The sequence below is a fragment of the Elephas maximus genome, chromosome 3 (genome assembly GCF_024166365.1).
Source record: "Elephas maximus indicus isolate mEleMax1 chromosome 3, mEleMax1 primary haplotype, whole genome shotgun sequence".
In the NCBI taxonomy this organism is placed as follows: Eukaryota; Metazoa; Chordata; class Mammalia; order Proboscidea; family Elephantidae; genus Elephas; species Elephas maximus.
In genome coordinates, this window is record NC_064821.1 from 58,891,366 (window position 1) to 58,918,774 (window position 27,409).

Sequence of the window (27,409 nt, forward strand, 5' to 3'; positions counted from 1 at the left end):
GCGTCCCAGCTTCTTTTTATTTTTTTTTTGTTTTCCTTTTTTTTTTTTTTAAGTATGGAGGCTCAAGTATAAGATGTAGATTTTTTTTTTTGTTTGTTTAAGCTTTACAAAAAAAAACAAAATAAAACAAAAAAATTCCTTTGCATTCCATAAAAATTGACAGAAAAGCACCTGGCCAGAAGAGCAGAACGGTCAGCAGATCCCCACCCCCACCCCCAAAACATGGTCTCCGTGGGACAGGGGCGTCTGTGCAGGACGATGCTGAGGGCGGCCTCTCCTTCCTCCCAGAGCGGTCCCCTGTCCCCCTGACCCCTAACCCCAAGCAACTCCCAGACACACGTGGAATCAGATTTCCAGTTTTTCTTCTATCTTTCACACACCACAGTTATTTCATAAAATTTTTTTGTTTTACATTTTTTACACCAATGTAACAAAAAGGTGGGAGGGGAGGGAAGCAGACAGACAGTGTATTTTATGCCTATAAATGGAGGAGAGAAACGCAGGGGGGAGGGTATTGGGATCAAAAAAAAAGAAAACACCGTCTCTATGGAAATATTGAATTTTGACAGCAAAATGTGGTGGGAAGTAGGCCTCAGAGAGGAGAAGGGTGTTTATTGGGCTTTATTCTCAGGGAGAGATGGCGCAGTGCAGTCGTCGCGAGCTGTTCTGTGACCTGCTGGGGAGGGAGGGAGGGAGGAGGGAAGGGGAGCAGAAAACGAGTTTTCTAAGAAAGGAGTCTAACGAGTGCATGGCATGTCCGGTTAGCGTGAAGCCGAGGTTTAACATTGCTGCTTTCTCTTCAAAGCCTCCACCAGGTCGTTCTTAAGAGCTTCTTGTTTTGATTTGTCTGCAAAAGTCTGCACAGACCTGCAAGGGAGGAAAAAATCATGAGTGACAGGCCTCCCTGGAGAGGTGTGGCAGTCTCAGAGGGACTGGGGGCTGCTGGGCGGTGCTGGCTCCAAGCTGCTGGGGGAACCTCTACCTCGAGGCCAAGGGTCTGTGTAGGGCAGGGCACCAGTGATCCTCTCAAAGCACAAGCAATGCTGGAGTGGGGCAGAAGGGGCACTGAGCCCAGAGACCTGCACCCTCAGCATCTTGCCGGGCACCCAAGGGAGGCCCACAACCCACACGACACACAATCTTCTCTGCAAGGCTGGGGATGACCTGGCCATAGTCTCCAGAACCCTAAATCCACTCCTGTGGGCACAGGCCCCAACGTCAGCTGGCACAAGGAGGCAGCTTACGGGCTTCCGAGCACAAGGGAGCCAAGACCCTCTTTGTCAAACCGGCTGCCCCAGGTTTCTGGCTGGGAAGCAGTTTGGGCTGGTGGGAAGTCAGAAGTCAGGTCAGGGCTCAGAGATGAGGGCTCCGGGCCATGAGGCCCCTTCTATAAAGCCCCCCCTTCACCCCTGTCCAGCAGAGGCTCCTGCCTCACCTACAGGTCCAGGGTGCAGAGGTATCCCACCCAGCAAGTGTCTCAGACCCAGCCCTCTGCCCATGGCAGCACACAGGGGCCGGCCAGGGCAGTAACCAAGGCCAGGGGCTCAGCTCCTGCTGTAAGGCAGTATTGTGTTAACCTGGCCAAGAAAACCCCTCAGCCTGGACTGTGGGCAAAGTCTGATGTGACCGCGTCTACTTGTGTACATAAACACTCTTCAACAATTTTACAATTTAGACAGTGCTTTTCATGTGTGTATTCTCACAAGCATCCGGGAGAGTTGTCCTATTGTTGCCAATTTACAGAGGGGAGACTAAGGCTCAGAGAAGTGCCCGCTGGCAATTCCCTCATCGTTCTGTGAAATTTACCCAGTGTGCTGGTTAACCGAAAACTTACTGAACTTTTTATAAATTTTATAATAGTTTTAAAGCAGGGAAAACACAGGATGCCTAGGGCAACTGCTGTACATGGTATGCAAATGAGAACCTCAAGTTTGAGATACATTAACCAGGAAAAAGAACAGGAAGGATCAAAAAATAAGCCCCCGAAAATGAGTCTTAGAAATTCTGCCTACCGAATCCTACAAAAATCATGGCAAGCAGACTCAACCTGGTAAAAGGTGGGCTAGGTAAGACTTTGAAAGAACTAAGCTAAATACTGCTAAACAACTAATAAACCCGTAGGAGAAATGCTGGCATTTCGGGTGCTCCATCCATTTCTGAATATCTGGCACAAGGGTTTTCAACAGGTGGGCCTGGCCTGCCCCTGACACTGCGGTGGCCACAAGAAGGCCAGGTCACCAACCTGGTTGCCTCCCAGCTCCACATCCCAGCTCCACCACAGGTGTCTCAAAGCTCACCCTGGAGGCCTCACCCCTGGCCCAGCAGCCTGTGTTCATGTGTCTACAGTGTCCTGGCTTGGGTGGGTGCTGGCTCTCCTGGGAAGGAGGAGCTGAGCACCCCAGGTCTGGGCCATGCACAACTTCCCAGCTCCCACACAAGAGAAAGTTCCAATCAGAATCAGGTAAGAGATGGGATATTAAGCTTGAACGACTGGAGCACAAGAAGCAGGGCACACATTTACGGGATAAAGCTTGGGAAGGTCACTGCAGATGACCTCACCCTGTGCGCCTGGAGGAAGCACTCGACTCCGTGTGGGAAGGAGGGCCTGTCCTCAAAGGATGGGAATGCCCCGATGTTGGAGAGGCTTTCTGTGCAGAGAGCCTCCAGTGGGTGGCCAAGGACTGGCTAAAGCTGGCAATCCAGGAGACGCCAGACCCACCCTCCAGGCTGAGGGCGGGGAGAGGACTGTACTGCCACGGAGCACTCTAAAAGCAGGGGGAGTCTCAACCCCAAGATGGGATCTGAAGTAGCACACACACAGACTGGCCACCCCACTAAAGCCCACGGATGCATCCCTTTTGGGAAATGCAGGAGAGCAGCTCTGCCTGGTTACCTCAGAGCCCCTTACCCTGGCCCCATCCCCTGGAAATCCCACCAAGTCTCTTCTAGGTCAAGCCTTCGGGGCTCAGAACTGGACCTAGGGGGTGAGCCCTAACCACCCTGGGTTCTGTGGCCCTCCTGAGCTGAGCTTCTTCATTATTTTGAATACATTATTTTTTAAGTTTCCCTCCTCCTCTCTGGGGACGCTGGCTGCTTTCATACATCTGTATTTGTCACAAACTCAAGTCATGGTTCTTGGCTGTTATCACTACAAGCAAGACTATTTTCCTTTCCGTCAGTGTGACGTGTTTAAGAGGACATCTGCAGCTCGTTAGGGGCTGGAGGTTTTGCTGGTCCAGGCAGCAGCAGCTTGGGGCACCCCCGGCAGCCTGGTATACCAGGCCCAGTCAGGCTGACAGCAGCACCCATCCTGTACTCCATCCTCAGCGGCTCGGGGGGACCACCACCTCTTTTTAGTCACCTAGCCCCAAACAGTCAATTTCCCACTGAGAAGGGGGTTATTTGACTTCTGGGGTCCTTGGGGAAAAGGTGGAGGCAAGATAGGCTGCAGACACACCAGATTCAGAGAGGCCCCTGAAGCAGGTGGGTGGGCGGGGGCTCCCAGACCCTTGCTCTGCTGGCCAATGGAATGAGTGCACAGACAAACGCCTTCTGCTGCAGAGGCAACGTTAGCTCCTCACTCCAGGCTTCTTCAGGAGCAAGAGCTGAAAGCCCCGTCTTCCCCACATCCACCCTCTGCCCACAGTGCAAAGCACACACACACCACACCCGTGACATATCTCCCCATTATGTGGGGCTGAGACTACACGTTAATGGGGCTGCTCGCCAGCCGTGAGAGGGCACGGGGTTAGTGCTGGTTTAAGTGGCCGCGCAGCAACAGCCAGACCAGCAGGGTCTCGGCGGGTTGGTGAGTCCTGTTTAGTGGGAAGGGCACTCACGCCTCTCAGGCAGGGTACCTGGATCGGCTTAATTGTCAGGCTGGATGTAGATCTGGCGCTGGGTCAGCACTTGAGAAAGCTCCCTCTGCAACTGCTTAAACTTTTGGTTGTCAGGGATAGCGTCAATAGATCTACAGAGAGTGTTCAGAATGAGAGGCAGGAGGGGAGAGAAGGAGAACCGAAGACACAGGGCAGGTAACAGCCGAGCAAGAGACAAAGGGGAAACACATGAGGCAGAAGAAATGGAAAGTCATCAAGGCCCCTGCCGCTTGAGGGCTGAGGGTTGGACGCTGGGGCTGGAGAGGCCACTGTGGCGGTCACTCTGATTTTCAGGGCTCCTTGATTTGCTCCCCTGTGGCAGGGGCCTGACACCCATGAGCACAGGGCTCTGACCCTGCCACAGGCCAGGAAGCCTTGGACACAGATGATATATGAGGCCAAGGCCCAAAAGGAGACGAATGTTGCCAAAGGGGGAAAATATAACCCACCAGGGGCTAGACCGAGTTCCCCAGAGGAGACAGGAAATAGGGAAGGGGAGGGGTCCAAAGGGAACTCCTCCTCTGTTTTAAAACCGTAGAGTAGACGACTGAAATCTGTCTCAAGGACAAATTCCCAAGCTGGGCGGCTTCCTGCCTCCTCTCTGTCCGCTGTGACACTGGTCCACACAGTGAAAACCAAGGCAGATCAGGAAGCCCCGCCCTCACACAGCCCTCACATAGTGCAGGCCGGCAGAACGCTTTAGACTCTTCATCAGCTCATGGAATTCCCTCAGCAGCCCTGCCTCCTCAACTGGACAGGACGAGCAGACAGGAGTGACTTGTCCAAGGCCACACAGCGCAGCCCAGCCCAGAGTGACAGCCTTGACGAGGTCCTGACCTACTGACTCTACGGATGGTGCTCACCCCAGAGCTGCCCCGCTTTCCTCCCGCTGGGCTCCAGCCTCCTGCCTGGCCCACCACGGACCTTGAAGACCCAGACAGTCCAGCTCAGCCTTCCCTCAGACCAACGCCACAGAATTGAGATGGGTGGGGGAGGGACAGCTCAGGACCGCCGCCAACGGAGCCTGGGCGGAGGACATCAGAGGGGCTGCATTACACATTCTGCTGTCCTGGAGCTAGGTCAGGCGGAGACCCAGTGGCCTGTGCTCCCTCCCATGTCTTAGGGTCTGGTTTGGAGGCACCCTCAGGGCCCAAAGCTAAAGGGGCTGCTGGGCAGATTCTTCTGATTGGGCTGAGAAGCTGGGGGACTGAGAGGAGGCCAACTCCAGGGATGGGGGAGCCAATGGCTGCTAAGGTAAACATACTCCAGAAAACTCAAACGGTGGTACAGGAGCCAACATGTACTGAGAGTGCAAACTATGCACGAGGTACTTTACCTTTCTCGTGTCCTTAACCTGGGCATCAGTACTAGCAGGAGGGGACGTTAGCCCTGTTTTATCCATGAGGAAACTGAGGCCCAAGGTCACACAGCTATTGTACAGTAGACTCACGATTCAAATCCACATCTTTTTGGCTCCAAAGCCTCTGCTCTGTGGGTACATTTACCTCAGTCCGTTGACGATGTCCTTTGTTTTTCCAAAGTAGATCTCATTCAGCGTACTTCTGATTTTGTTTTCCATGTCCTGGGAGAGAAGGTCAGTCAGACACCATGGCAGTTAGACATCCTGAGGCCTATACCCTCCCACCTCCCAGGAACTCATTCCTGCAGTCCCCACTGTGACCGCAGGGGGGAGGCACATAACTGCTCCAAAGCAGCAGCAGCAAGCGAGCAAGCTCCTAGCGCGCCAAGACCCCACCTATAATTTGAGCTCTGAGCATTTTTGTGAACGGAGGAAATCAATACCCAGGTACTGGCGGCCAACTATGACCGTTATTGGGAGCTGGTCTAAACCACATCACCACCCCTCCACCTTGCCACCAATTTTGTGAACAATTCTGTGAAACCAGAGAGCATCTCCCTTCTTCCAAAACAACGTGGTGACAGGGAAGGCTGAGGCAGCTGCAACTGAGGCTCCTTCAGAGCCCAGCGTGCCAGGGATCTGTTTCCTTTTAGAGCTCAGGTCTCTGTTCACACCCAATTGATTGGGGAAGACAGGACTTCACACTTTCCAGAGCCAACAACCAAGTGGAGTCTTCTGGAAGGGTGCAGGGGGGTGGGGGTAGAAAAGGGTGCCTCTGGGGTCTGGAGCCCTGCTTGCATCATCCACATCAGAAGGTCAGCAAACTGGAAACAGAGCAAAAAGTGAGGAGCACTCTGCTGGCTGCTATGAAAATATGGGCGACGGCTGGCAAGCTGACAAATGGGCTTCAGGGGTGAAATGGCACACGCTGTGGGGGGATGTACGAGTGAACCAGGGCCCAGAAAGCCACTCACCTCTACCAGGCGCCCGATGTTGGCTATGTGCGGGGAGCAGTCGCTCACAGTTTCATCTTTCTCCATCTGCAAATGACACAAACGTGCCTCCAAGTCAGGGTGTGTGGGAGTTCCCTGAGGACAGCGGCCTCTGCCACAGCACGATCCCAGCCGCGGTCTGCAAAGGGGCTGCTGTTCCCGCTGGCAGCTCTAGGCAGCCAGCTGCAGGTGTCATAGGGCCACTTTCCCAGGGCGGGGGCGGGGGGGCTAAAACACAAACAGCCCAGCCAGCAGGAGCCCAGAGGCCCCATGTCCAGGGTAGTATTTGCTGCTGCCCTTAATGGACATCCCCTCACCAGTTCCCAGCAGGAGGGCAGAGCTGACCACCCTTGCCAGGTGCTGGCTCATCCAGGACCCACCAGAGATGGGTTTGTCTTCATACCACCACATGGCCTGTCCTGACTTGGGGCTCAACACCACAGGTGAGGCCTCCCTCACCTATGCCATGTCGCTCCAGCACCTCGAGTGCCTCATGTACAGGAGCTACAGACACTGCACCTGCTGGCTGATAGACAAGGACTGACAACCCCAGCTGACAGAGGACTCTGTGGCTCAGAGAGATGAAGTGACTTGCCCGAGGTGGCACAGGTAGTAATGGCAGAACCTGAGTCAAGCTTTCTCTTCATCAGAGCATCAAGGGTCCAAATGACCAGAAGGTCAAAAACATGGGTTAGTGTCCAGCATAACAGCAGCTACCAAGTACAGAGTGTTGCCAGGGGGCAGTCACTTTAATTTTGCTAAGAACCCTATTTTATACCCAAGGAAGCTGAAAAGCATAACGATACCAAGTAGTCTTCCCTGATCACACGGCCCTGGTCGCCTCCAACGCCTCTGCTCTTCCTACTACAGTGTGCTGATTACAGTTACCTGGGCGAATGCAACCAGGTACTTCGGCTCAAACATTTATCTCACTGAGCACAAAAGGAGAGACAATTGACTTGTGAACAGTTCCTGTAAAAGAAACTTGTGGTTTTTTGATGACTTCAAGCTTGACAAGATTGTGATGTTGCTGCTACCACAGCTTTGGTGCGCAAATGAAACCACGCCTAGCACCCAGTCCTGGGGCAGTACTCCTACCCGATCACAAGAAGAAGAGCTGCAGTGGCAGGGCTCCGTGACTTGCTTGGGAAGCAATGACTTTGCTTCTGCTCTGCGCTGGCCAGCCATATTTGCAGAGCTAGGCTTGGTGCAGGGTGCTGGGTGTTAAAGAGCTGTGGACAAGCTTCAGTCAACCTACCTTGACCCCAAGGAACGGGAAAGAATGGGGAATACTGACGTCTACAGAGGGGAGACCCGGGAGACCCTAGCCGACTTTTAGAGCCTGCTGTCTGGCAGGGGTGCAGAGCTAATCTACATCACTGCAGAGGGAGCAGTGAGCCCCGGGGGATGGAGACATCACGGGGTATCACAGGATTTCTGACTTGGGCTCAGCATGTTCTAACAGAGAGGTCCAAAAAAGGCACCTGTTCATAAAGCAATGAGCTCAAGGTCACTGGAAGGGTCTAGGAGCAACGGGGGAGCCACGTGTCAAAGGTTCTACAAGTCGGATCTGGGTTAGAGGGACAGTCTGGAATCAACGGCCTCGCAAGGCCCTGCAAGACTAAAGCTCTGCTGGAAAAAGAGGTCTGGTTTTGCTGAGGACTGGGCAAATGGAAAAGGAGAGAAATGCTGGAATGATCAGCCTTCTCTGTCCCCCCAGCCCCGGGCCCTGAATTTTTCCAGGTATTCTTCGGCGGTTCCTGCTGTGGTGATGGTACCCAGAGGTGGGTGATCCTGGGGAGTCTTGATCCTCAGATTCCAAGGGATGGTTCGTCACAAACAGGAGTATGAGCGTGCCGTGAACCCGAGTGACAGCTACCCCCACCCCCTCAGCACTAATAAACACTCCACCTGAGGCAGAGCACCCGCATTTGCCGGAGCATCCTCCCCCCTTACTAAAGCCCTGTTGCCAAGACAAGTGGTTTGTGTACATGATGAACAGAAGTTGGGGTAGAGACTCAGGAAGAACGAGGGTGCTCCATCTACCCATTTGTAACAGGGATTTTGGATGCCAGCACACTGGGACTGTGTGTTCTCTCACCACATGGAAATGGTTAGTGGGCCCAGACTGAGGGCTGCTCGGAGAGCTGCTTGCTGGGCAGGGAGAAGCCTGGAGGGTCGGCTCCAAATGAATTATGTCCTTCCATCAAACAACAATCCTATTCCTCCCTAGCTCCACGCAGGGGACAGATACCTGGCAACCCCAGGGAAGGGAAGAGGGCTCTGAGCTCACTGAGGATGCTACTTTAAATGAGCAACCAAGAACCAAAGTGACGCCAGGACTGCTGGCCAAGGATCTGGACCAATTCAACCTCCTGGTTATTATCTTTGTGCTTCAGAATCAAGACCCACCTTCCAACACCAGAAGGCTAAAACCACTGGATGCTCAGAGGTAAAAGAGGTTTGTGGGGCGGTGGAGAGAGAGCAAGAAGGCTCTGTCTTTCTAATATGCAGTGCCTTCCGTAGGAGAGCTGACTCCCTTGAAGATCACCGGGAATTTGAACCCCAGTGAAAGGCCGGGCACGGGCTGCTAGAGGAAGGAAGACAGTGGGGAGAGATCTTGGCGCACACAGACTTGTTTCCACAGCCTCCCTGCCCACACCCCCTGCCGACTTCCCTCCACACCTGGTCAGGGTCAGCATGCTGGCAATGCTGACGCACCAAAAATACAACTATTTTTGCAATGCATATATTATCACATCCTTATAAAAGTGGCTGCCAGAAGGAAAACATTTTTATGTGCTGTGGCCACACAGATGTTCCACAAGGTGATTCCAATAGAGACTGAAGGCAGGGCTTGGCCTGCTCTCCCCAACAAGCACCTCTGAGTGCCCTTCCTTCCCTCCATGGCTGTGTGATGGTGGTGACTCAGGCAAGCGTTTGAAACCAGCAGGCTGTTTTCCTCAGAAAGATGTACCCTAGCTTTCTGCTGCCATGTGGCACCTTCTGGTGAGTATAGCCAGGAGGGGGCCTGAGAGAAGCCAGTGGCAGCTCAGCAGCTCTGTGTGCTTCCAGCTCAGGTCCTCCAACTCCTGCTCTGCAGCCAGAGACAAAGGCCTTGGCCTGCCTATGCCTCAGTTTCCTTGCCTTTGCCTCACACTACGTGAGTGAACTCACGTAAAGTGTCTAGAACTGGCAGAATGACAGCTTTTACTGATCATCAAAACAGACCTCCATTCCCAGGGCTCTTCTGATGTCTGGGCCTCAGGTGGGAGCTGGTGGCGTCCTCCTGGGTGCGGGCCAGGACTCTGTATGCCATAAGCCAGAAAGGGCGGTCAGAAAGCCTCCCAACGAAGGTTACTTCTGACTAGTTTAGAAAATTTTACTTGACCCTGACATTGCATTAGAAGACAAAAAAGTCTCTGCTTACAAGAGCCGCTATTTAATGAGCAAAAACCATGTTTCAGAATGGTCTTTACTCTGTAATAATCTTTCAAAATAGGCGTTATTAACTCCACGTTGTATGAAAACACTGAGCTTCAGAAAGGTCTGTCTCGGTCACACAGCTGGGAGGTGACTGGGCTAGGATCTGAACCCAGGTCTGGATGATCCCCAAATCTGTTTTCTTCGCAGAGACCTCTCTGTTTGCTCTACTTCATCTACGCTCTTTACCAGAACAACGGAGGTCAAGTCACAATTCAGTGTTCAGAAATTCTGAGCAGTGTCCACTAGGATCCCATCCCCCTCCGAGGAGCTCCAGCCCCTCCTCTCCTGCCCCTGCCTTTCACAGTGGAAGTGGGCGGAGGGAGGTAGGCTCACACTAGCCTGGAGCTCTCCTTCTCTGCCAGACGCTGGGTCACCCCACCCCAGGTCATCTGACAAAAACCACTCCCCTCAGGCATCTCCATTCCCCAAACCCAGGCTACCTCCCAGAGTGCACTGAACACGCCCTGCGGCTGTTGCTGTGCCTCTCTGTACCTCTCCCCCGGGGAAGAACGCACTCCCTGAATCACTCCCAGTTTGGCCCGGCTCACCCTTTGTCCCCCTACATCTGGAACAAAGAGCAAGAGGCTTCACCCCCATGTATATAAAGTACACTGCTTTGCCGAGCACAAGTCCAAGAAGATCTTCTTACTATGGTCCACAGGCAAGTCCCTCTACTGGTGTCTTCCTACTTGGAGATCCATCACGGGTGAATGACTACTGCTGAGCAGGGAGAGCTCAGCTTGCAAGTGAGTGGCCTAATCTCCCCGCTTGACAAAACATTCCACCTTCGTTTCTAAATATTTAGAATCTGAAAAAAATATCAAATGAACATCTGCAGGGCTTGTCTTCGGATCGGAAACCTTGGATCTCTTTCCAGAGATTTACAGCCTTGCCTCTTTCCCACGTCTCCAGCTGTCGCACAGAAGTGACCTCGCAAAGCAACTTCCTTTCCAACATGTTGGTACTTAGCTTGCAACTTTTTTTTTACTTGCACCACAACCTTCCCACTGGAGCTGAAGTGGCAGCCTGCCAAACGGCACCTTCCACCCTCCTGCATGGAGCTCTGCTCGTTTCGTCTGGGCAGGATGGTGGGATCTGGCTGTAATGAGCTTCCACAAATACTGCCGGCCTCTGAAAGCCCCTCAGCTGCAGGGATCGGCCAACACACTTTATCTGTGGGCTTTGTTTTCCAGTCTACACCCTAAGAGGCATCTGCGGGGAGGGGCAGAAGGCCTAAGTGGAGGAGATGGAGTGAGAGTGACGGAGGGAGCAAACCCTGCAGCCTGCTGCGGTGTCTCCGCACTGATATGTCACGCCCAGTTGTGACATGTGGCAAGTAATTTATCATTGTTACATTTACCAATGGTTCTGAGGGATTTACCCATGAAGAAAATCACTGAGAACAGCCCAGCATCTCATTCCTTTGCATTCCCATGAAGTATCTAAACTGAGAAAGAAGGCGATTCAGGATAAAGCCTCCAGAACTGCTCACAGCCCAGAATGCCCAAGGGAAGGTACCTCTGGGAGAACCACCAGCAAGTCTAAGCCACTTCACTGCTCTCAAGATGGGACACAGGAAACAGGAACACGGGGGGGAGGCGGGGGTACCTGGGGGCCATGCCCTTGCCAATAAGGGCTGCCAAGGGGAGGATGCCCTCTCCTGATGCATGGCGGCTTGCCTCTCTGTCTCTAGGGGGTGGCAGAGGGTAACTTGACGGCCGTCGGGTTGGATGTGAAGCTGAGAGGCCCTCCTTGGTGCTGGCCTGCTTAGTCTTGCTGACAGCACTCTTGGATGCTGTTTGTGTGTGGTGTGCAGCACTGGCACCCTGGGCCTAGGGAGAGAGCCCTCCTTCTTGACACATGGGGTGAGTACTTGCATGTGTGTGAGTGACTGAGATAAGGCCTCGTCTCCAGAGCAAAAGTCTTAAATCCTGGGTCACACAAAGGTTAGAGTGGACTATACGACATAAAATGATACTGGTGACGAGTGTGCTTCTTAGCTCAAGTAGACACATGAGGCTATGTGGGCGGCTCCTGTCTGGAGGTGAGATGAGAAGGCAGAGGGGGACAGGAGCTAGTTGAATGGACACTGGAAATATAGGGTGGAGTAAAGGAGTGTGCTGTCACATTGTAGGGAGGGCAACTAGGGTAAAGTAACAATGTGTGTGTAAGTTTTTGTATGAGAAACTGACTTGAATTGTAAACTTTCACTTAAAGCACAATTAAAAAAGAGAGAGAAACAAACAAAAAAAATCCTGCGTCACTGCAAACAGTACTTAGTAGAAAAATCCAAGTAAGGAAGATTCTCATCTGACACCTCCTCCGTCATCTCCCACGTCCTGGCGGTCACCAGGTCCTGACCATCTACACCACGCTGTCTCCCCACCTCTCTATGCTGCCCTGCTCCTACCGTCTTTGTCTTTGTTTGGGCCCTCATTTCATGCTTCCACGTGAAATCCAGCTTCTTCCTGACCTCCTTGCCACAGGCCTGTCCCTTCTGTCCCCCAGTGCTGCCCTGCTCCAAGCCCTCATCGCCACTCTTCTGGACACACTAATGGCCTCCTCCTGCCAACTAGCCTTCACACCGGCTGGCAAAGCCATTTTTTTTGGAAACACAAATTTCATCAGATCTTACAACCCTCCTCACTGCCTCTGGTTGTGAATGATAACACATCTTATGGGTCAATTTGCTTCCTGCAGGAGAATCCATCTTATAGCCACTGGACACCCCAGAGGAGGACACCAGAGGGTGTGCTGCTGAGCACACTCCCAGGGAGGCTGACCTCATGATGCACTCGCTGTGCCTGTCTGTTCCTGGGGCCACCAGTCCATGGCAGCTGCCCATACCAGGGCCAGAGGATGGGCTGCCAACAGAAGTTACTAGGCGTGCAAAGGGCAGTGTCCTGTCTACATGGAGCTGCTGTTCAACGCGTTCTCACTCACTCATTTGTCATCTAATGAATGGGAGGCACAGGGGGCAGATATTAAGACCAAGAAAGTATGGTATGATAGAAAACGGCACATTTTTTAAGGTAGGCAAACCTGGGTTCAAATGCTGGCTCTGTCTCTTATCAAAGTTACCATGGGCAAATGATTTCACAGCTTGAACCTCGGTTTCCTCACCTGGTAAGCGGGAAAGGTAACTGTATTTTGCCTACAATCTAATCAAAGGAGATGGCCCGCATAGCCACGTACATTCACTCTTTATCACTGATTTGCTCAGCTTTCCTGGAACCCCCGTCTCCCATCCAAGGCAACTACAACCTTTTTCCAAGAGTCATCTGGGACACAAAGCTCAATCCCGCAACCCTCATTTCCCGTCTGCTCATAAGATGTGTATCATTAGCTTAGATGGGTACACCTCACTGCTTCCCTCTCCCCCTTTTCTTGGTTACATTGGAAACCAGCCCCAGCTTTAATACCCGTCAGATGAATTATGGGATCAGCTGTTAGAACGATGACAGGAGCATGGATTTCCTCATTAAAGCCCCAAGAGCAAAAGGCAATCCAAACAAGGTACGCAGCCCCGGCCAAGGTGTGCTGAGGACAGCCACTCATCAGGCCTGCGTTTGGCTTGGCAGGAGGCTCTGCTCACAGCGAGCCGGAACCAGACCCTGGCCCTGGGCTGACAGCTCTGATTTAAGCTATTAGTAAGGCCGAGGATTCAATATTTGCCCAGGTCACTGTAAACTGGGAAGAACTATGAACAGTTTGGAGCGGTAAGTGATGCAGGAAGCAGTCTCCGGAGACAGATTTAGAATTTTCCACCCATTTCCCAGGTGGCAGAGCGTCAGGGAGGCAGGCTGAGGAACTAGCTGCCTAGGGGGTTCAGCTGCCCCTCCTTACTCTACGGTTCTTGGAAGACAAGACCCATTTCCAGGCAGAGGATGGGCTCTGCCTGGTGAACACCAGCATCTGTTCTGGGGTGGGATGGGGCCAGCCCTGCCCCATCCAGAGGCGACCCCCTTGGGCTCCTCGGACAAAACAGAGCCAGTGAGGGCTTTCCCTGCAGAGTCTAAGGCTCCAATCTGCATCCCAGGCATGTGGTCCAATTGAACACGTCTGCCTTGAACAACTACTGTTGTGACTAACAGAATACAAATTTGCTTAGCAGAGTTTCTAAATTTACCCTATGTGTCTCCACCAATAACTATTAAAAGGTCAAGGTGGTAAAATTTTTTTTGTTAAAAGGGGTTCTCATACTGGAAAGCTGGACACTACTGGAAGAGGGGACAGAAAGGTTATTGTCATGGATTGAATTGTGTCCGCCAAAGATATGTGCATCAATTTGGCTAGGCCATGGTCCCCTGTATTGTGTGATTGTCCACCATTTTGTCATCTGATGTGGTTTTCCTATGTGTTGTAAATCCTACCTCTATGATGTTAATGAGATGGGATAGGTGGCATTTATGTTAAGGACACAGGACTCAATCTACAAGATTGGATTGTGTCCTGAGCCAATCTCTTTGAGACATAAAAGACAAGTGAGCAGAGAGACAGGGGGACCTCATACCACCAAGAAAGCAGTGCCAGAAGCAGAGCATGTCCTTTGGACCCGGCATTCCCGCCCAGAGAACCTCCTAGTCCAGCAGAAGACTGATGACAAAGACCTTCCTCCAGAGCCAACAGGGAAATCCCCTGGAGCCCAGACCCTGAATCTGGACTTTTAGCCTACCAGATTGTGAGAGAAAAATTTCTTTGTTAAAGCCATCCTCTTGTGGTATTTCTGTTACAGCAGCACCAGATGACTAAGACAGTTATCTTTGGAAGAAGGCCCGCCCTAAGAACCTTCTCAAGGAGGCTGAATCTCTGCCAATACCGACTTCTCTGAGAGCAAAATGCTGTGTCTCCTGAGGCTACGTTGCACTTGGTCTGCAGGTCCTCTCTGCTTTACACAGAGGCACCCACAGCAGTGCGCCAGCACGAAGCTGAAGGCCTCCCCTTGGCATGGGGTGTCAGGGGTATTAAACATCAACTTTGGAGTCAAGACAAGCCTGTTTGGAGAAGGCTGTGCCTTCTAGGCCAAGCTCCACGGTCACCTTAGACACAGCCTATAAGGCGGCACACCTCGGAAATGGCTGCTAATGACACCTATAAGAAGATGGGTGAGAAAAAGGTACTCAGAGCTTCTCAAATTCTAATGTGCATTCAAGTACCTGGGGCATCTTGCAAAGCACTGTGTCTTGCAGGAAGATGTGCGTACAGTACAGAGATGTGGTGAGCCTGAACAGGGTGGGGGGAGTGAACATGGCCAAACCCGCAGTCACCTTGTCCTACTCTGGAAGAAAGCCAGCTTGTGTGCAGGTGTGCTCAACTACACATAGGCCAAAGGGTATTCACTCACTTGAGAATGGGAAGGCCTACTCAGGCAGTGGATTTACAGCAGCCTAAACAAGCTTACCCCAAGAAAGATGATCAACAGACTGATATCTTCCTCTAAGGAAGTCTCTGGTGGCCATGCTGAAGGGCACTGAACTTGGCCTTGCTCTGGTTATCAAGACATAAGAGTCATCTTAGTAAACGGCAAAAAGCAAAGCTGGATGGAGCAGTCAATGACTGGATGGCTGGAACCAAGGTTCACATGAACTGTTATGGACAGACTGGATAAAAAAATAACAAGATGTAGGGAGGATAAATATAAAATCTATTTGTGTTGAAAAAAAAAAAAATTTGACTGTGCAAGGGCAGAATGGGAAATCTCTGGCACCTGATGGGTTCATGTGAAAGAGATGGGGTGGGGTGCCAATGGACGGCCCTTTAGTTGACTGCACGCTAACTTGTGAGAAGACCAGCCAAAGCAATTCCACCCAGGTCCCATTCTGGAGGACAATTCTCTCCTGAAGGCCACATTTCTATGGAGGCTGACATCAAGGAATGTGCTGTCTCCTGAAGTGCCAAGCGGGGCAGGCGGTTGCAGAAAGGGTCCTGCTAGGTTGGGAGGCTGGATTAGGTGACCCTGAACTCTTCTGGTTTCAAGATCCTGCGATTCAGGCAGCCTGGCCAATAATTTTCTCCTGATGAGATGAACACGTGCCCTAAGTTTTGGAAAGTGCCCTGCTTGAGCCTACACTGGAGGGCTCTCATTAATGTCACTCAGCTCCATCCTGGGAGCCACTGCTGCGTGTACAGGCCAGAGCCAAGCAGAGAGCAGGCTTTCCACAAGGGCTTTCTGGTTATATCACCTTCAGGCACCCGCCCCAGGGAGATGCTATTAGGTTGCTGGGTAGGGAGGTTAGACAGTTGCTTAAAGGAGACACTTCCTCTTCTGTGTATACCTTTTGTTCTTCTTTCAGCCTCTTCTCTCTTTTCTGGGGACCCTGACTACTGTCGCTCAGCAGCTGTGTCTGCTGCCAACCACCTAGACCAACACTCTGGGTATGCTGTCACTCCTTATACTGCCTCACACTCACCGTAAGATATATCCGCTAGTTCCCTCTCTGCAGAGAACACCTCTCCACCAGTGTCCAATGTCTACTGTCTGCAGTATCTACTCTTTCCTCTACTGTGAAAAGTGCTCAGGTTTTCCTCTAGGAAATCAACACCCGTTTCCTACCTACCCCAACATGGGTAGCATCATGACCCAATTCTGGCCAATCAGAAGACCACTTCACCCTACTCCCACCTCAGTAAATGATTCTGTGATGGACAAGTGACCCAATCAAAGCCAGTGAGATGTCTCTGGGGTTCTGGTAGACCTATTATAAAAGAGAAACTCTTTCCCACAGGACGGCGAAGGGTAAGAACATGTAAGTCAGAGACTGCCAGGAGTCACCATGTAGAGAGAGCAAGATACAATATGATGACATCATTTGAGTCCTAGGCCTAGCCATGCTGAAGTCTGAACCTCTCAGTTATGTGTGCTGACCCATTTCCATTTTTGCTTAAGCCAGCTAGACTTGAATTTCTGTCATTTGCAACCATAAGTCCCAATACATGATCTCTGCCAAAATTGAGAAATTATTTTATTCTAAAGTGTGACCAGCAATATGTGTTAAACATCACAGGAGCATTTTAATGTAAACAACTTGACTCAAAGACATAGTCTCCCATGTGTGAATCTCAGGAATCAATCAGGCCTGTGGGGGGACAATGTTAGGCACAGAGGCTGCCCCAGGACCCTTCTGTGGGGGCAACAGCTCACTCATCTCTACATAAGGCCAGCTCTGAGGCTGGCATCTGTGGGCACTGGCAACTGGATTATAAGTGGTAACTCTACCTGTCTGGTAAGGCTGCCTCCGAGGTTCATGGTGCCAGAGCCAGATTTGTTGGTTTGCAGCCACAGCATCACTGTGGAGGTCAACTTGTAATGGGCAGTGCGACCACTGGATTTCTCCTGGGAGGGATGAGAGAGAGATCAGACAGAGAAAAATGTCTTGGGCACAACCCCAAGGCCCAAGGAGAGCCTAAAGGGCCCCTTTGAAGGGTCACTCTACCATGTCCCTTCCTAAATCATTACCACAACATTACTTTTCTTCTAAATTTCCTACTGGTTTTTAAAGGGAAAGAATCAGAAATTACGTGTACTAAGTCCTTTTAGGATCTCTACCATCATCAATGACTGCTGTAACTGTGACTTATCTTTATCCAAATGGCTTCAGGGCAATTTTAGGAATTAGCAAGGGTTTATATATCATAGTATCCACCCTTAAAGGAGCGCTTGCTAGAGAACGGGCTGCACTGTTCGGTGTGGCACCTGCGCTTAAAGGTCCTGAGCCTCCAGCTGCTGGGGGCTATACCTGCACTTCCACAACGTGGATGGAATCCCAGCAACCTTTGATCTTCTTTGATCCATCTCCAGCCTTCTTTATGAGGATCACTCCAGCAAAGCCATGATCCAGATCCCAGAGGTAGACAGATGAGACGCCGCCTTCAAAATACCTGCAGGAAACAGGTCCGTGTGCTCATTAGATGTTAAACGTGTCAAGTTAGATCATCAACCCAGGGCCCAGGGTTGTCGTTCGGCAGATTTGTCTAAGTGTCTATCTAAGATTAAGGACTCAGACAGTGGTCTGCAAACGACCTGCAATGGTCCCAGTGTTGATCCTTGGATGTGTCCTGAACATCTGTTGGTGTGTGTGTAGGAGGGGGCTTGGGGGAGAGGGGTAACAGAGAGGACACGAGCTTAGGAGTCAGAAAGATGAATCTGAATTGAGCTCTGTCACTTAAACTAGTTTTGTGACCTCTGGCAAGCTGACTAAACTTCTCTGGGCTTCGGATTCCTCATAGGTCAAGGATCCAGCACAGTGTGTGACATACAGTAGCAATAAATGGTAGCTATTTCTTTTTATTACCACTGACATAACCATTACTGTTTGATAGCTTTATCTTTGGGGATTGCTATTTCACACACTCTTTCCAGCCACAGGCCCCTCGAGGGTATACCAGGCTTCCAACGGTCAGTCTTTAAGATCCACTTGCTGCCTAACCCTCGCTAGCAGTGAAGGTTCGGCATGGGAAGTAGCTTATTTCATGTTTGACTTGACATGGAAAAGTTTCCTAGCTGAGATCAAATGGAAGAGGGAAAGAAAGGGCAAGGAGGAAGGAAATCAGGCTAGGATGCCAAATCCAAGAGACCCAGGTCAACTGCTGTGGCTGGCTGCACCGTGCACACCCATCCAAGGGGCTCAGAAGCCAATGGTGGAGAATCGGCGGATACAGGCTGATACTACATACTACAGTCTCTCAAATTCTGCTGGTAACCAAGCAGAATCCCGGAAAATCTTGCCTCCCATGGTAAAAACACATTCTTTTATTTTTTTTTAAAGGGTGTATGGATGTTCCTGTTCTTAAAAAAAAAAAAAAAGCACATTCTTTGCCAGCAAATCTCTTGCCTCTCAGAGCCCCACTAGCCCAGTGTCACTGCTGCTGCTTCACACAGAGGCGCATCCTGGGAGCAGCGAGGAAGGCTGTTATGTCTGTGAGCAGAAGCTCAGAGCTGGACAGCTGGTAAGGCCGGCAACACAGCACACCAGGGTGAGCACAGGCTCCAGGAGCTGGGCAGACATGGGTTCCAGCCCCAGCTTCTCCAGTTACTAGCTATGTTCATGCATTTATTCATCTACCAACTATTTTCTGAAGGCTGCCTGGTATTAGCTGTGTGGACTTGGGCCTTAGCTTCTTTGTAAAACTGGACAATAACATCAACTTTATAGGGCTGCTGGGTGGCTAAAATGAAATAATACAGGAAAAGTAGATGCCTGACAAATCGCTGTTACTATTTTTGTTATGGAAAAGTAAGCACCAAAATAAATAACATGTGTCTGTGAATTGTATCTCAATAAAGCTGTTATATAATTTTAAAAAATGTGTCTGTATATACATGCTCATATATACTGGGGCATGGGGGATAATTAAACGCACGTGGTAGAATGTTAATATTTAGAGAATCAGGATGAAGGGTATACAAGGATTTTTTGTATTCTTTGGCAACTTTACTGAAGGTCTGAAATAATTTCAAACCAACATTTTTTAAAAACTCAGTACATGATATACACCAGCGACAAACTAAGAGACAAACATTAACAAGGACGTGGCCCCCACCCTGCACCCACTCATACAAGGCAGCATGCTCAGGCTGTTTCTATCTTCTCGCTCTAACCCACTGTGGACCCATTGAGTGCCCAAGGGGTTTCAGACCCAGGTCGGCTGCCCCGGCCCCTCCCTTCCAGGATCCCCTCAGGACTCTGGGACCAGCCATTAGCTGGTGTCACCACATCCTGTCCCAACTTCTCCATCGCCACATTCTCCACTGTTATTAAACCATCAAATTAAACTCACAACTTTGCCTTCCCACTGAAGAGTACGCTCTGTGAGGGCAGCCCTGCCAGGGCCTAACACAGCAGATGCTCGGTGACTACTGATTGATGGGGTTATAAATTGTGTCCCCGAAAAATACGTGTTGTAAATCCTGTCCTTGTAGATGGAAACCCTGGTGGCATAGTGGTTAAGAGGTACCGCTGCTAACCAAAAGGTCAGCAGTTAAATCCACCAGGTGCTCCTTGGAAATCCTATGGGGCAGTTCTACTCTGTCCTATAGGGTCACTATGACTCAGAATCCACTTGAAGGCAACGGGTATACTTGTAGATATGATCCCATTTGGGAATAGGCATTTCCTATTTGTTATGTTAATGAGGCCGTATCAGTGTAGGGTACATCTTAAGGCAATCACTTTTCAGATTCAAAAAGAGCAGATTAGGCACAGAACAAGCACAAACGGAGGGGAAGATACACACCATATAAAGATTGCCAAGGAACCAAGGAAGAGAAGCTGAAAGAGACAAGGACCTCCCCTCTGGTCCGACAAAGAGAGAAAGCCTTCCCTTAGAGCTGGCGCCATGAATTCTGACTTCCAGCCTCCTGAGCTGTGAGAGAATAAATTCCTGTTCTTAAAGCCATCCACTTGTGGAATTGTGTTACAATAGCACTAGGAGACTAAGACACATGGCTGTATCAAGTTGCCAGAGGCTGGGCTAACCGCTGCTGAAATAGTGGAGGGTGGGGCAGGGCCTGGTTATAGACAAGTGCAGCACATGGGAGTTCCATGAGAGGACAAGCTCAAGTGAGCGAGCACATGGCCATGGGGCACCCAGACGCAGTGCCACTCAAGGTGATGTCTGGGAAATCGGCCTGTGCTGGGCAGTCACGAACTCTACTCCTGAAGTCTTTCTTTTGTCCCAAGAGGGGCTGAGCATGAGCACACAGCTGGCCATATCAGAACACTCCTGGGGCAGATGGGGGGTATATTGGTCACCTCTAGACTAGAGCCTTTGCTGGCCTCGAGGCTTTGCTGTGCTCAGGTGAGCTGGTAGCACGGCTCAGTGAGTCTTTCTGGCTTGTTCTCCTGGATTCCGGTGACTCCCTCAGTTCACAGGTTAACTAATGAGACACACCAGCACCAAAGAGGGGGGAGCAGCCCACAACAGACTTGCTAATACCACTCATTTGGTGACAGATGGCCGGGTTCTAACACATGGTTTTCCATTCCAGTCGACTTGGAGGGAGAGCAGCCTCACATTAAAAGGGAAAAAACAAGAGCTTTTAAAACGGTGGCTGTTCTTGTGCTGGCAGAAAAGTATGGGCCGATAATTCTTTCTTTCCTTTGGCCATCCTGGAATGAAGGCTTGAGGCCCAGCGGGCATTTTCACCCTTCCACTCCCTCACAGTTTGTGGCCCCAATCTTCATGTGGCTCCAAACACCAGAGCTTCGGTGTTGTTTTTGTCAAAGGCTTGCCCTTCTGTGATCTGGAATATGGGGAGAAGCTGGGTTAGGACGCCCTGGAAGGAAACCAGGAGAAGCCCTAAGGGCTTGACAGCCTTTGTCAGCACCACACGGTGACTAGTTCAAAAGCAACAGGTGGCCTAATGCTGATCCTCCTCAGTCCCATCTCTTCATTTTCTGTTTTCTTCCAGAAAAATACAACACTGGCATTAATGTTTTATAAGATGGAACTGGTCATTTCCACGCCAACGTCCTGCCCTTGGTCTGGCTCTCACTCTCAGCAGCTTCTCCCTGGCACTCTCAGCTTCCCTTGCAGGCCACATCAACCAGGTCCAAAGTTTCAAGATGCTGGGGTCAAGGGAGGCTAAAAATGCCAAGCTCAATTTTGACCTCCATGTGGGTAACTATTCTTTTCCCCAAAATTAAAAAAATTGATTGCAAGAACAGTACAAAAAAAATTTTTTTAATTAGCCCAGAATACCATAAATCAACTTTTCCCACAAATCTGATTTTTCCAAATTCCCTTCCAGTCTTTGTACAGACACATAATTTTTATGTAACTAAGCACAGCAATGGTGCCGTGCTGCGTTCGGCTTTTTTCACTTGGCCTGGGTGTATAGACATAAGAAGCACTTTTCCACGGAATCACATGATCGCCATAATGGTTTTTTGTAGCGGGAATCGTATTCCATTGAGTAGTATCCTAATTTACAGTTGATTTGACTTTTAATAAAGAAGTGATGGCAGCAGTGTTAGAGGACACCCTGTTGATCTCTCACTTTAAACCTGTTCCCTCTTTGAACTGGGGCATTCCCTGCCGAGGTGAGGCAGACGCGCGGAAACTCGGCCTCCACAGGTACTGCACAAACACCACAACATTCAAGACCGGGCTTGCCCTCCATTCACCAAAAGGCATCTCTGGGGACTTGAGCGCCACAAGTTTCAACCTGATGTTCCAAGACAAAGAGAGCAAAGGACTGAGGACTAGCTAGAAAGGGTCTGGTCAGAATGTCCCCAAAACACCAGCGCCTCCAGCAAGTCCCCCCATTACATGGTTTATGCGTTTGCTCTGCGTGTGAAGCATTAATTAAAGAGGGATCTCAACAAGTTTTTGAAAATTTATTCTTACCTACTGTACTTTGATCATAATGACATGAAACAGGAAAAAAAATAATTTTTATGGGGTTCACATTTATGAGTTTTTACATAAAGGCTTTTGTGGGTATTTTAAGAATGTGCTAAAATGTTGTCTGAAACCACATGAAGCCATCTGAGGAGTTGCCCGCCAGAACTAACAGCACACACATGGAAGCACTTTAACCGGCCTTTGTATATTTAATGAGTCAAATAGTATTAATATTGTTTAAATGCTAACATTCTATTTCAATAAGGTGGCTCTACCATCGCCAGCGACTGGTTCTTGAGCCTTGCACGTCAATGTGAATGAGTGATCAAATGTGGCCAAGCGTTGAGAGGAGGCTGCAGGAGGAGCAAACCCAAGCTCGCTGTGGGCTCTGTCCGCCTCGGTATTTCACAATCCCAGTTCCCCAGGGAGGGAGGGAGCACGGCTGCTGAGTCCCGGCTGGCATGGCTCAGCTGACGTGGGCTCAAGGGGGAGGGCACAGAGTTCCTGCTGTAATGGGCTCTCAGATCAAGTGCATAGCAAGGAGAACATCTTTTAAATGCGGAGGCCCAAAGATGAGAGAACGGGCTTTTTTTTTTAGAAGGAAAGTTAATGGCAGCACAGGGCTGAAGTCGACACATACGGTGATAAGAGAAAATGATCTACTTAAAATCAGGGCTCTCTGACAGCAGAATGACACAGGCCACAATCTGTGGGGAGACTTGGAGAAGTCACCTTGGATACATCTTAAACATGAATTAGTGGGGCTCCTGAAAGCTCCAGAAACATCTGGAGTGGGTGAAATGACAGGTCTACCCCGAAAAACCAGGGAGTAACATGTTGGAATCACCTCTTTATTGTTGTTCACTGAAGAGCCAAATGCTTCAACCAAGTGCCACTGGTTCCACAAATAGCCCTGGGAGCTTTCACGACTTTCCTAGCAAATATTAACGTTTCCTAAGACAAACGGAATTACAAAGAATTTGGACAGCTGGGACTAAGGAGATGGGGCCGCTCCGGGTTGGCTCTGTTAAGTTAACCATTTGAAAAATAGTATGTTGATTACAACAGCCAGAGGTTTCATAAACTCTAAAAGATCAGGTCACCAGGGATACCTCTGTGCTGGAGGATCCCAGAGCAAAGGATGAGACCCTCAGGTGGGGTTGGCTATTTATCAGCACACTCAATTACAATCAAGAAGCTGGTTAAGTTTATACTCTATTGTCAGTCAGAACCCTGAACTTGGATGAATAAAAAGCCTTATGTGCCAGTAATTCTCTTCTTCTCAGACTACTATGTCATTTCTCCCTGAAAATCATTCTTCCAGTTGAGTAATGACACTGCCACATACACAGATTCTATGTCCGTAATTCTTCAGCCACAAGACTTTGGGAAAACGGAGGGAAAAAAGGAAAAGTAAAAATATTTCACAGTCAAAATGACCTACTTCACAAAAGTAAAAAGAAAAGGAAACATTTCAGCTCCGAAAACTTTATGGAGTGTTTGAAGCTGAGGTGCGTGGGGAGACCTAGAATGGAAACTTGTTTGGGGAATCTGAGCTGCTAATATGAATTACCCAATTCCATCTTGGCCAACACCAGACTGCAAATGTAACAGGGAAGATGGGGCTGGGATGGACTTTGAAGTTGGCCTTTATTCCTTCCTTTCAAATTGTCTTTGGGAGAATAGCTGGATTTGTGGTCCTGGTACAGAGGCCCCCAAGAGGTCGCTGGTCACATGCCACACCCTCCACAACAGAACCAATGCCAGGACAGACCTGCTGGGAGCGTGGCTTTCCGGTACCAGCCTAGAAACAAACTCTGGTTCTTGGGTTCACTCAGACATGGTCTTTTAGCCATTAACTGGGCTGGGCTGGGCTGGTCTGGGCTGGGCTATGTTCACAGAGACTGGACTCATGCCAGAAGGTTCTAGTAGACCAGGATGTGTGGCTTAAGACATCCACAATGCTGAGTGACAGGCAGTCACCCACAGACCCAGAGAAGTCATGGGGGACATTAAAGTATGCCTCATAGACGCAGGAATGTTGGGGGGAGGTTTCTTCTGCAGTTGGCTTTATTAAATAAAGGCAAGAGGAGGCAAGAAATATTTACCCAGCACCACTGTCGTGCCAAAGACTGCTTTCTTGTTTGTAAAATGAAGGAGATGGGCCAGGGGCTTGCTAGGGCCCTCCCAGCTCTGATACTCCAAGATTTGGTGGCTGCACCAGGTCCTATGTGAGGCCAGCTCTGAGCTCCACAGGGCACATTCCTAACATGTGATCAATTCTCTGTCTAGGGTTTGCTTATACGCCTCCAATGGCAGAGAATTCACTATACCCCAAGGCAAACATTTCAGTTTTGAACAATTCAAATAGTTCCTTCTGGACACTGAGTGAAAAAGTCTAACTGCTGTCTGGAATCACGCAAAATAAGAACTTAATGTCCCCTTTCTCATAGCAACCCTTTTAAAAATCTAAAGATGCTTATACAAATCCCAAGATTTCTCTTTTCTGGCCTATTCATCTCCAGTTGCTTATATTCTTGCCCATAAAACATGATTTAAGTCCCATACCTTGGTTATCCTCGTTTCCAACATACTCCAGGTGATCAATGTCCTTCTTAAGGGTATGAGAATGGAAAATCACGCCGCATCTACACATTGGCCGATCCACAGTAGAGACTATCACATCTCTCAGAGCAGAAGCCACTTCTCCACCAAGGAATTCAAGACCAACTTAGCTTTCTTGGCAATCACAACTCACTCACATACACACTTAGCTTTTAGTTGTCACAATCAAAATCTTTTTTTCTTATGTGTTGCCATGAAACTGTCCCCCACACATCCTACACTTGCCAACACGGTATATTGGGCCCAAAAGTCACTTTCCACTTATCCCTGGTATATGTAATTCTCACAGACATGGCTTCACCATTTCAACATAAGGCTTATCTTCTGGTACTCTGAATCTGTTGCTATCTCTATCCTCATCCAAGCCCCCCTGCGTTGGAGGTATTCATATATGTGAGTATATGTAAAATTAAGGTGTAAGACAAATGAGTATACAATCGAGTTCTAAACTGTATAGGCCAGGTCTCTGTGCCAGAATTCTAATACTTTCTAGAGGGAGTACTGGAGGCTGGAGTACAGGCTTCTGCGGAGAAACTGACAGTCAACTTGAAAGGATGGCTATAGTCCGGACACTTCTCTCAAGTTGGGGGACCTGACAAAGGTGGGATCGCCCACAGCTCAATTCTGACTGGAGACGAGGGAAGCTGCTGGGTGTATGAGAGAGACAGAAGAGAATACGTAAGGTGGGGTTGGCTAAAACACCAGCTGAAGTACTCAGACTAACAATTTAAAAGATTTTAAAATGCAATTAAAACAAGCTGAATCTCTCTACTACTCAGGGCCAACTAGGAACGCTGGCCCTTAAAAGGGCCAAAGATGTAAGATTTCATGAGATTCTTCCTTCCACTACATATGCAGTCTGTTCTGCTTCTGAGACCTCACTAAAGAGTAGCAGCAAGACCTGTGATAAACAGTCACAAGACACTCTACCACTAGCTGGCACGTGGTCACAACAAACACGGGGAGGCAATGTGAGTACTAATTCAAACACCCAAAAACCCCAGTGCTTGATGACTGATTTTATGGGAAAGGGAGGGAGAATAAAACCCAGAGGCTGAGCCATTCCACCAATGACTGAGGTTCTGCCCTTTTTGTTCCATTCTAACTTAAGAAAATCCCAGGTGCCATTTACCAACTTACCAGCAATAAGTTTGTTTTTCTCATCATCCTTAACATCCTTAACACATAAAAAAGGGTACCAGCTACCCACATGTGGGAGCAATTCAATTCCACCCCAGGAAAAAAAAAATCTCCAATTTGCTTGGAGAGGCATCTAAAACCTGGCTTCTTTCCTCACAGTGCAGACCAACATTCCTTTTTGGTCGGCTCCAAACTGGCCACCATGGAGACGCTGAACGTATCCGCGTCCAACAACAGAAGCACCCAGGTGCTGCCCATGGGTACAGCTTGGAAAGCCCATGGAGAGCTGCAGAGGAGAGGCTGGGAAACAGGGGTCCTCCTTTCTGTGCTGGCAGTACTAGCCTCCATTTAAGAGTGCACCTGTAGTGAGAACAGATAGAAGCACCTACAGGTATGTGTAAATACAAATAAGTGGATGCAGGCACATATATTCAACGAAGACACAAATACAGATACTCCTCAGACATAACACTGGTTTTCTGGGCTGGAAGGCTGAGGACCATAATCTCACGGGGCAACTCAGTCAATTGGCATAACATAGCTCACAAAAATCATGATCTATATCCTAGTGAAGTGGGTAGCACCTGGGGTCTTAAAAGCTTGAGAGCGGCCATCTAAGACACAACTATGGGTCTCGACTTGCCAGGTGTAAGACAGTAAGAAAGCAACAAAAAGTGTAGAAAAGAAACAAGTCTACAAGACCCACAACCTCACCCACCCTGAGACCAGAACTAGATGGTGCCTAGTACCACCACCACTGACTGACCTGTCTGGGGCCACAGTAGTTGGTCCCAGACAGACTGGGAGAAAAATATGGAGAACTCAAATTATTAAAAAAAAAAAAAAAAAAAGATAGACAAACTTAACAGTAGAGAAGAGAGGAGCCCTTGAGACTATTGCCTTACAACACTCTTTAAACCTAGAACACAGCCTATCCCCTGAGATCACCTTTTAGTGAAATAGCAGAGTGGTACACAAAATAAAGGAGATTACCCATAAGATCACTGCCCGCCTTAAAAACCATCAGTATGAGACCAAAAGGTCACCAGTTTCTTAAAAGCAAAGATGAGAAGAAAAGGGGGCAGAGAAACCAGAGTACTGGAAAGGGAACAAACAGAACACAATTAGAGACTGCTGACACACTGTGATAAATGTAACTAATGTCACTGAACAATTTGTGTGGAAACTGTCAAATGGGAATCTAACTAGCTCTGTAAACTTTTACTAAAAACTCACTAAATTGTTTTTTAAAAAAAGGGAAAACAAAACAACAAAAAAAGTGCATCTGTGACACAACCTCGCAGAGACACAACAAGGAGTGCATGAGATAATGGCCCTAAAGTACCTACCACGTGCCTGGCACCGAGTAAGCAAGCACGCAACAACGGTGGCTGTTTGTTTTCACAAGGTTCTTTCTCTCTGGGCTGAGAAGGGGAGAAGGTAACCTTGACGTGTTCTGAACTGCCCGGGAAGCATCGCATGAGAAACACAAGGTGCTGCTTGCTCTGTGAGCAGTCCCGGATTCACAGCCTTGGGGCTGTACTTGGCTCCGCACAAAATGCAGAAAGATCAACACTTAGCTC

General features: G+C 49.5%; 1 protein-coding gene across 1 annotated transcript in view; it reads right to left on the bottom strand.

Annotated features, from left to right (window-relative positions):
- CAPZB (capping actin protein of muscle Z-line subunit beta) overlaps positions 1 to 27,409 on the bottom strand; it is a 168,759-nt gene continuing 141,350 nt past the window's right edge. The window contains exons 5-9 of the mRNA XM_049878117.1: positions 17,453 to 17,594; positions 16,933 to 17,049; positions 6,213 to 6,278; positions 5,384 to 5,460; positions 1 to 867 (exon numbers count right to left, since the gene is read on the bottom strand). Coding sequence (XP_049734074.1) covers positions 780 to 867; positions 5,384 to 5,460; positions 6,213 to 6,278; positions 16,933 to 17,049; positions 17,453 to 17,594 — 490 coding nt within the window. The 3' untranslated portion in view covers positions 1 to 779. The remainder of the gene's footprint in view (positions 868 to 5,383; positions 5,461 to 6,212; positions 6,279 to 16,932; positions 17,050 to 17,452; positions 17,595 to 27,409) is intronic.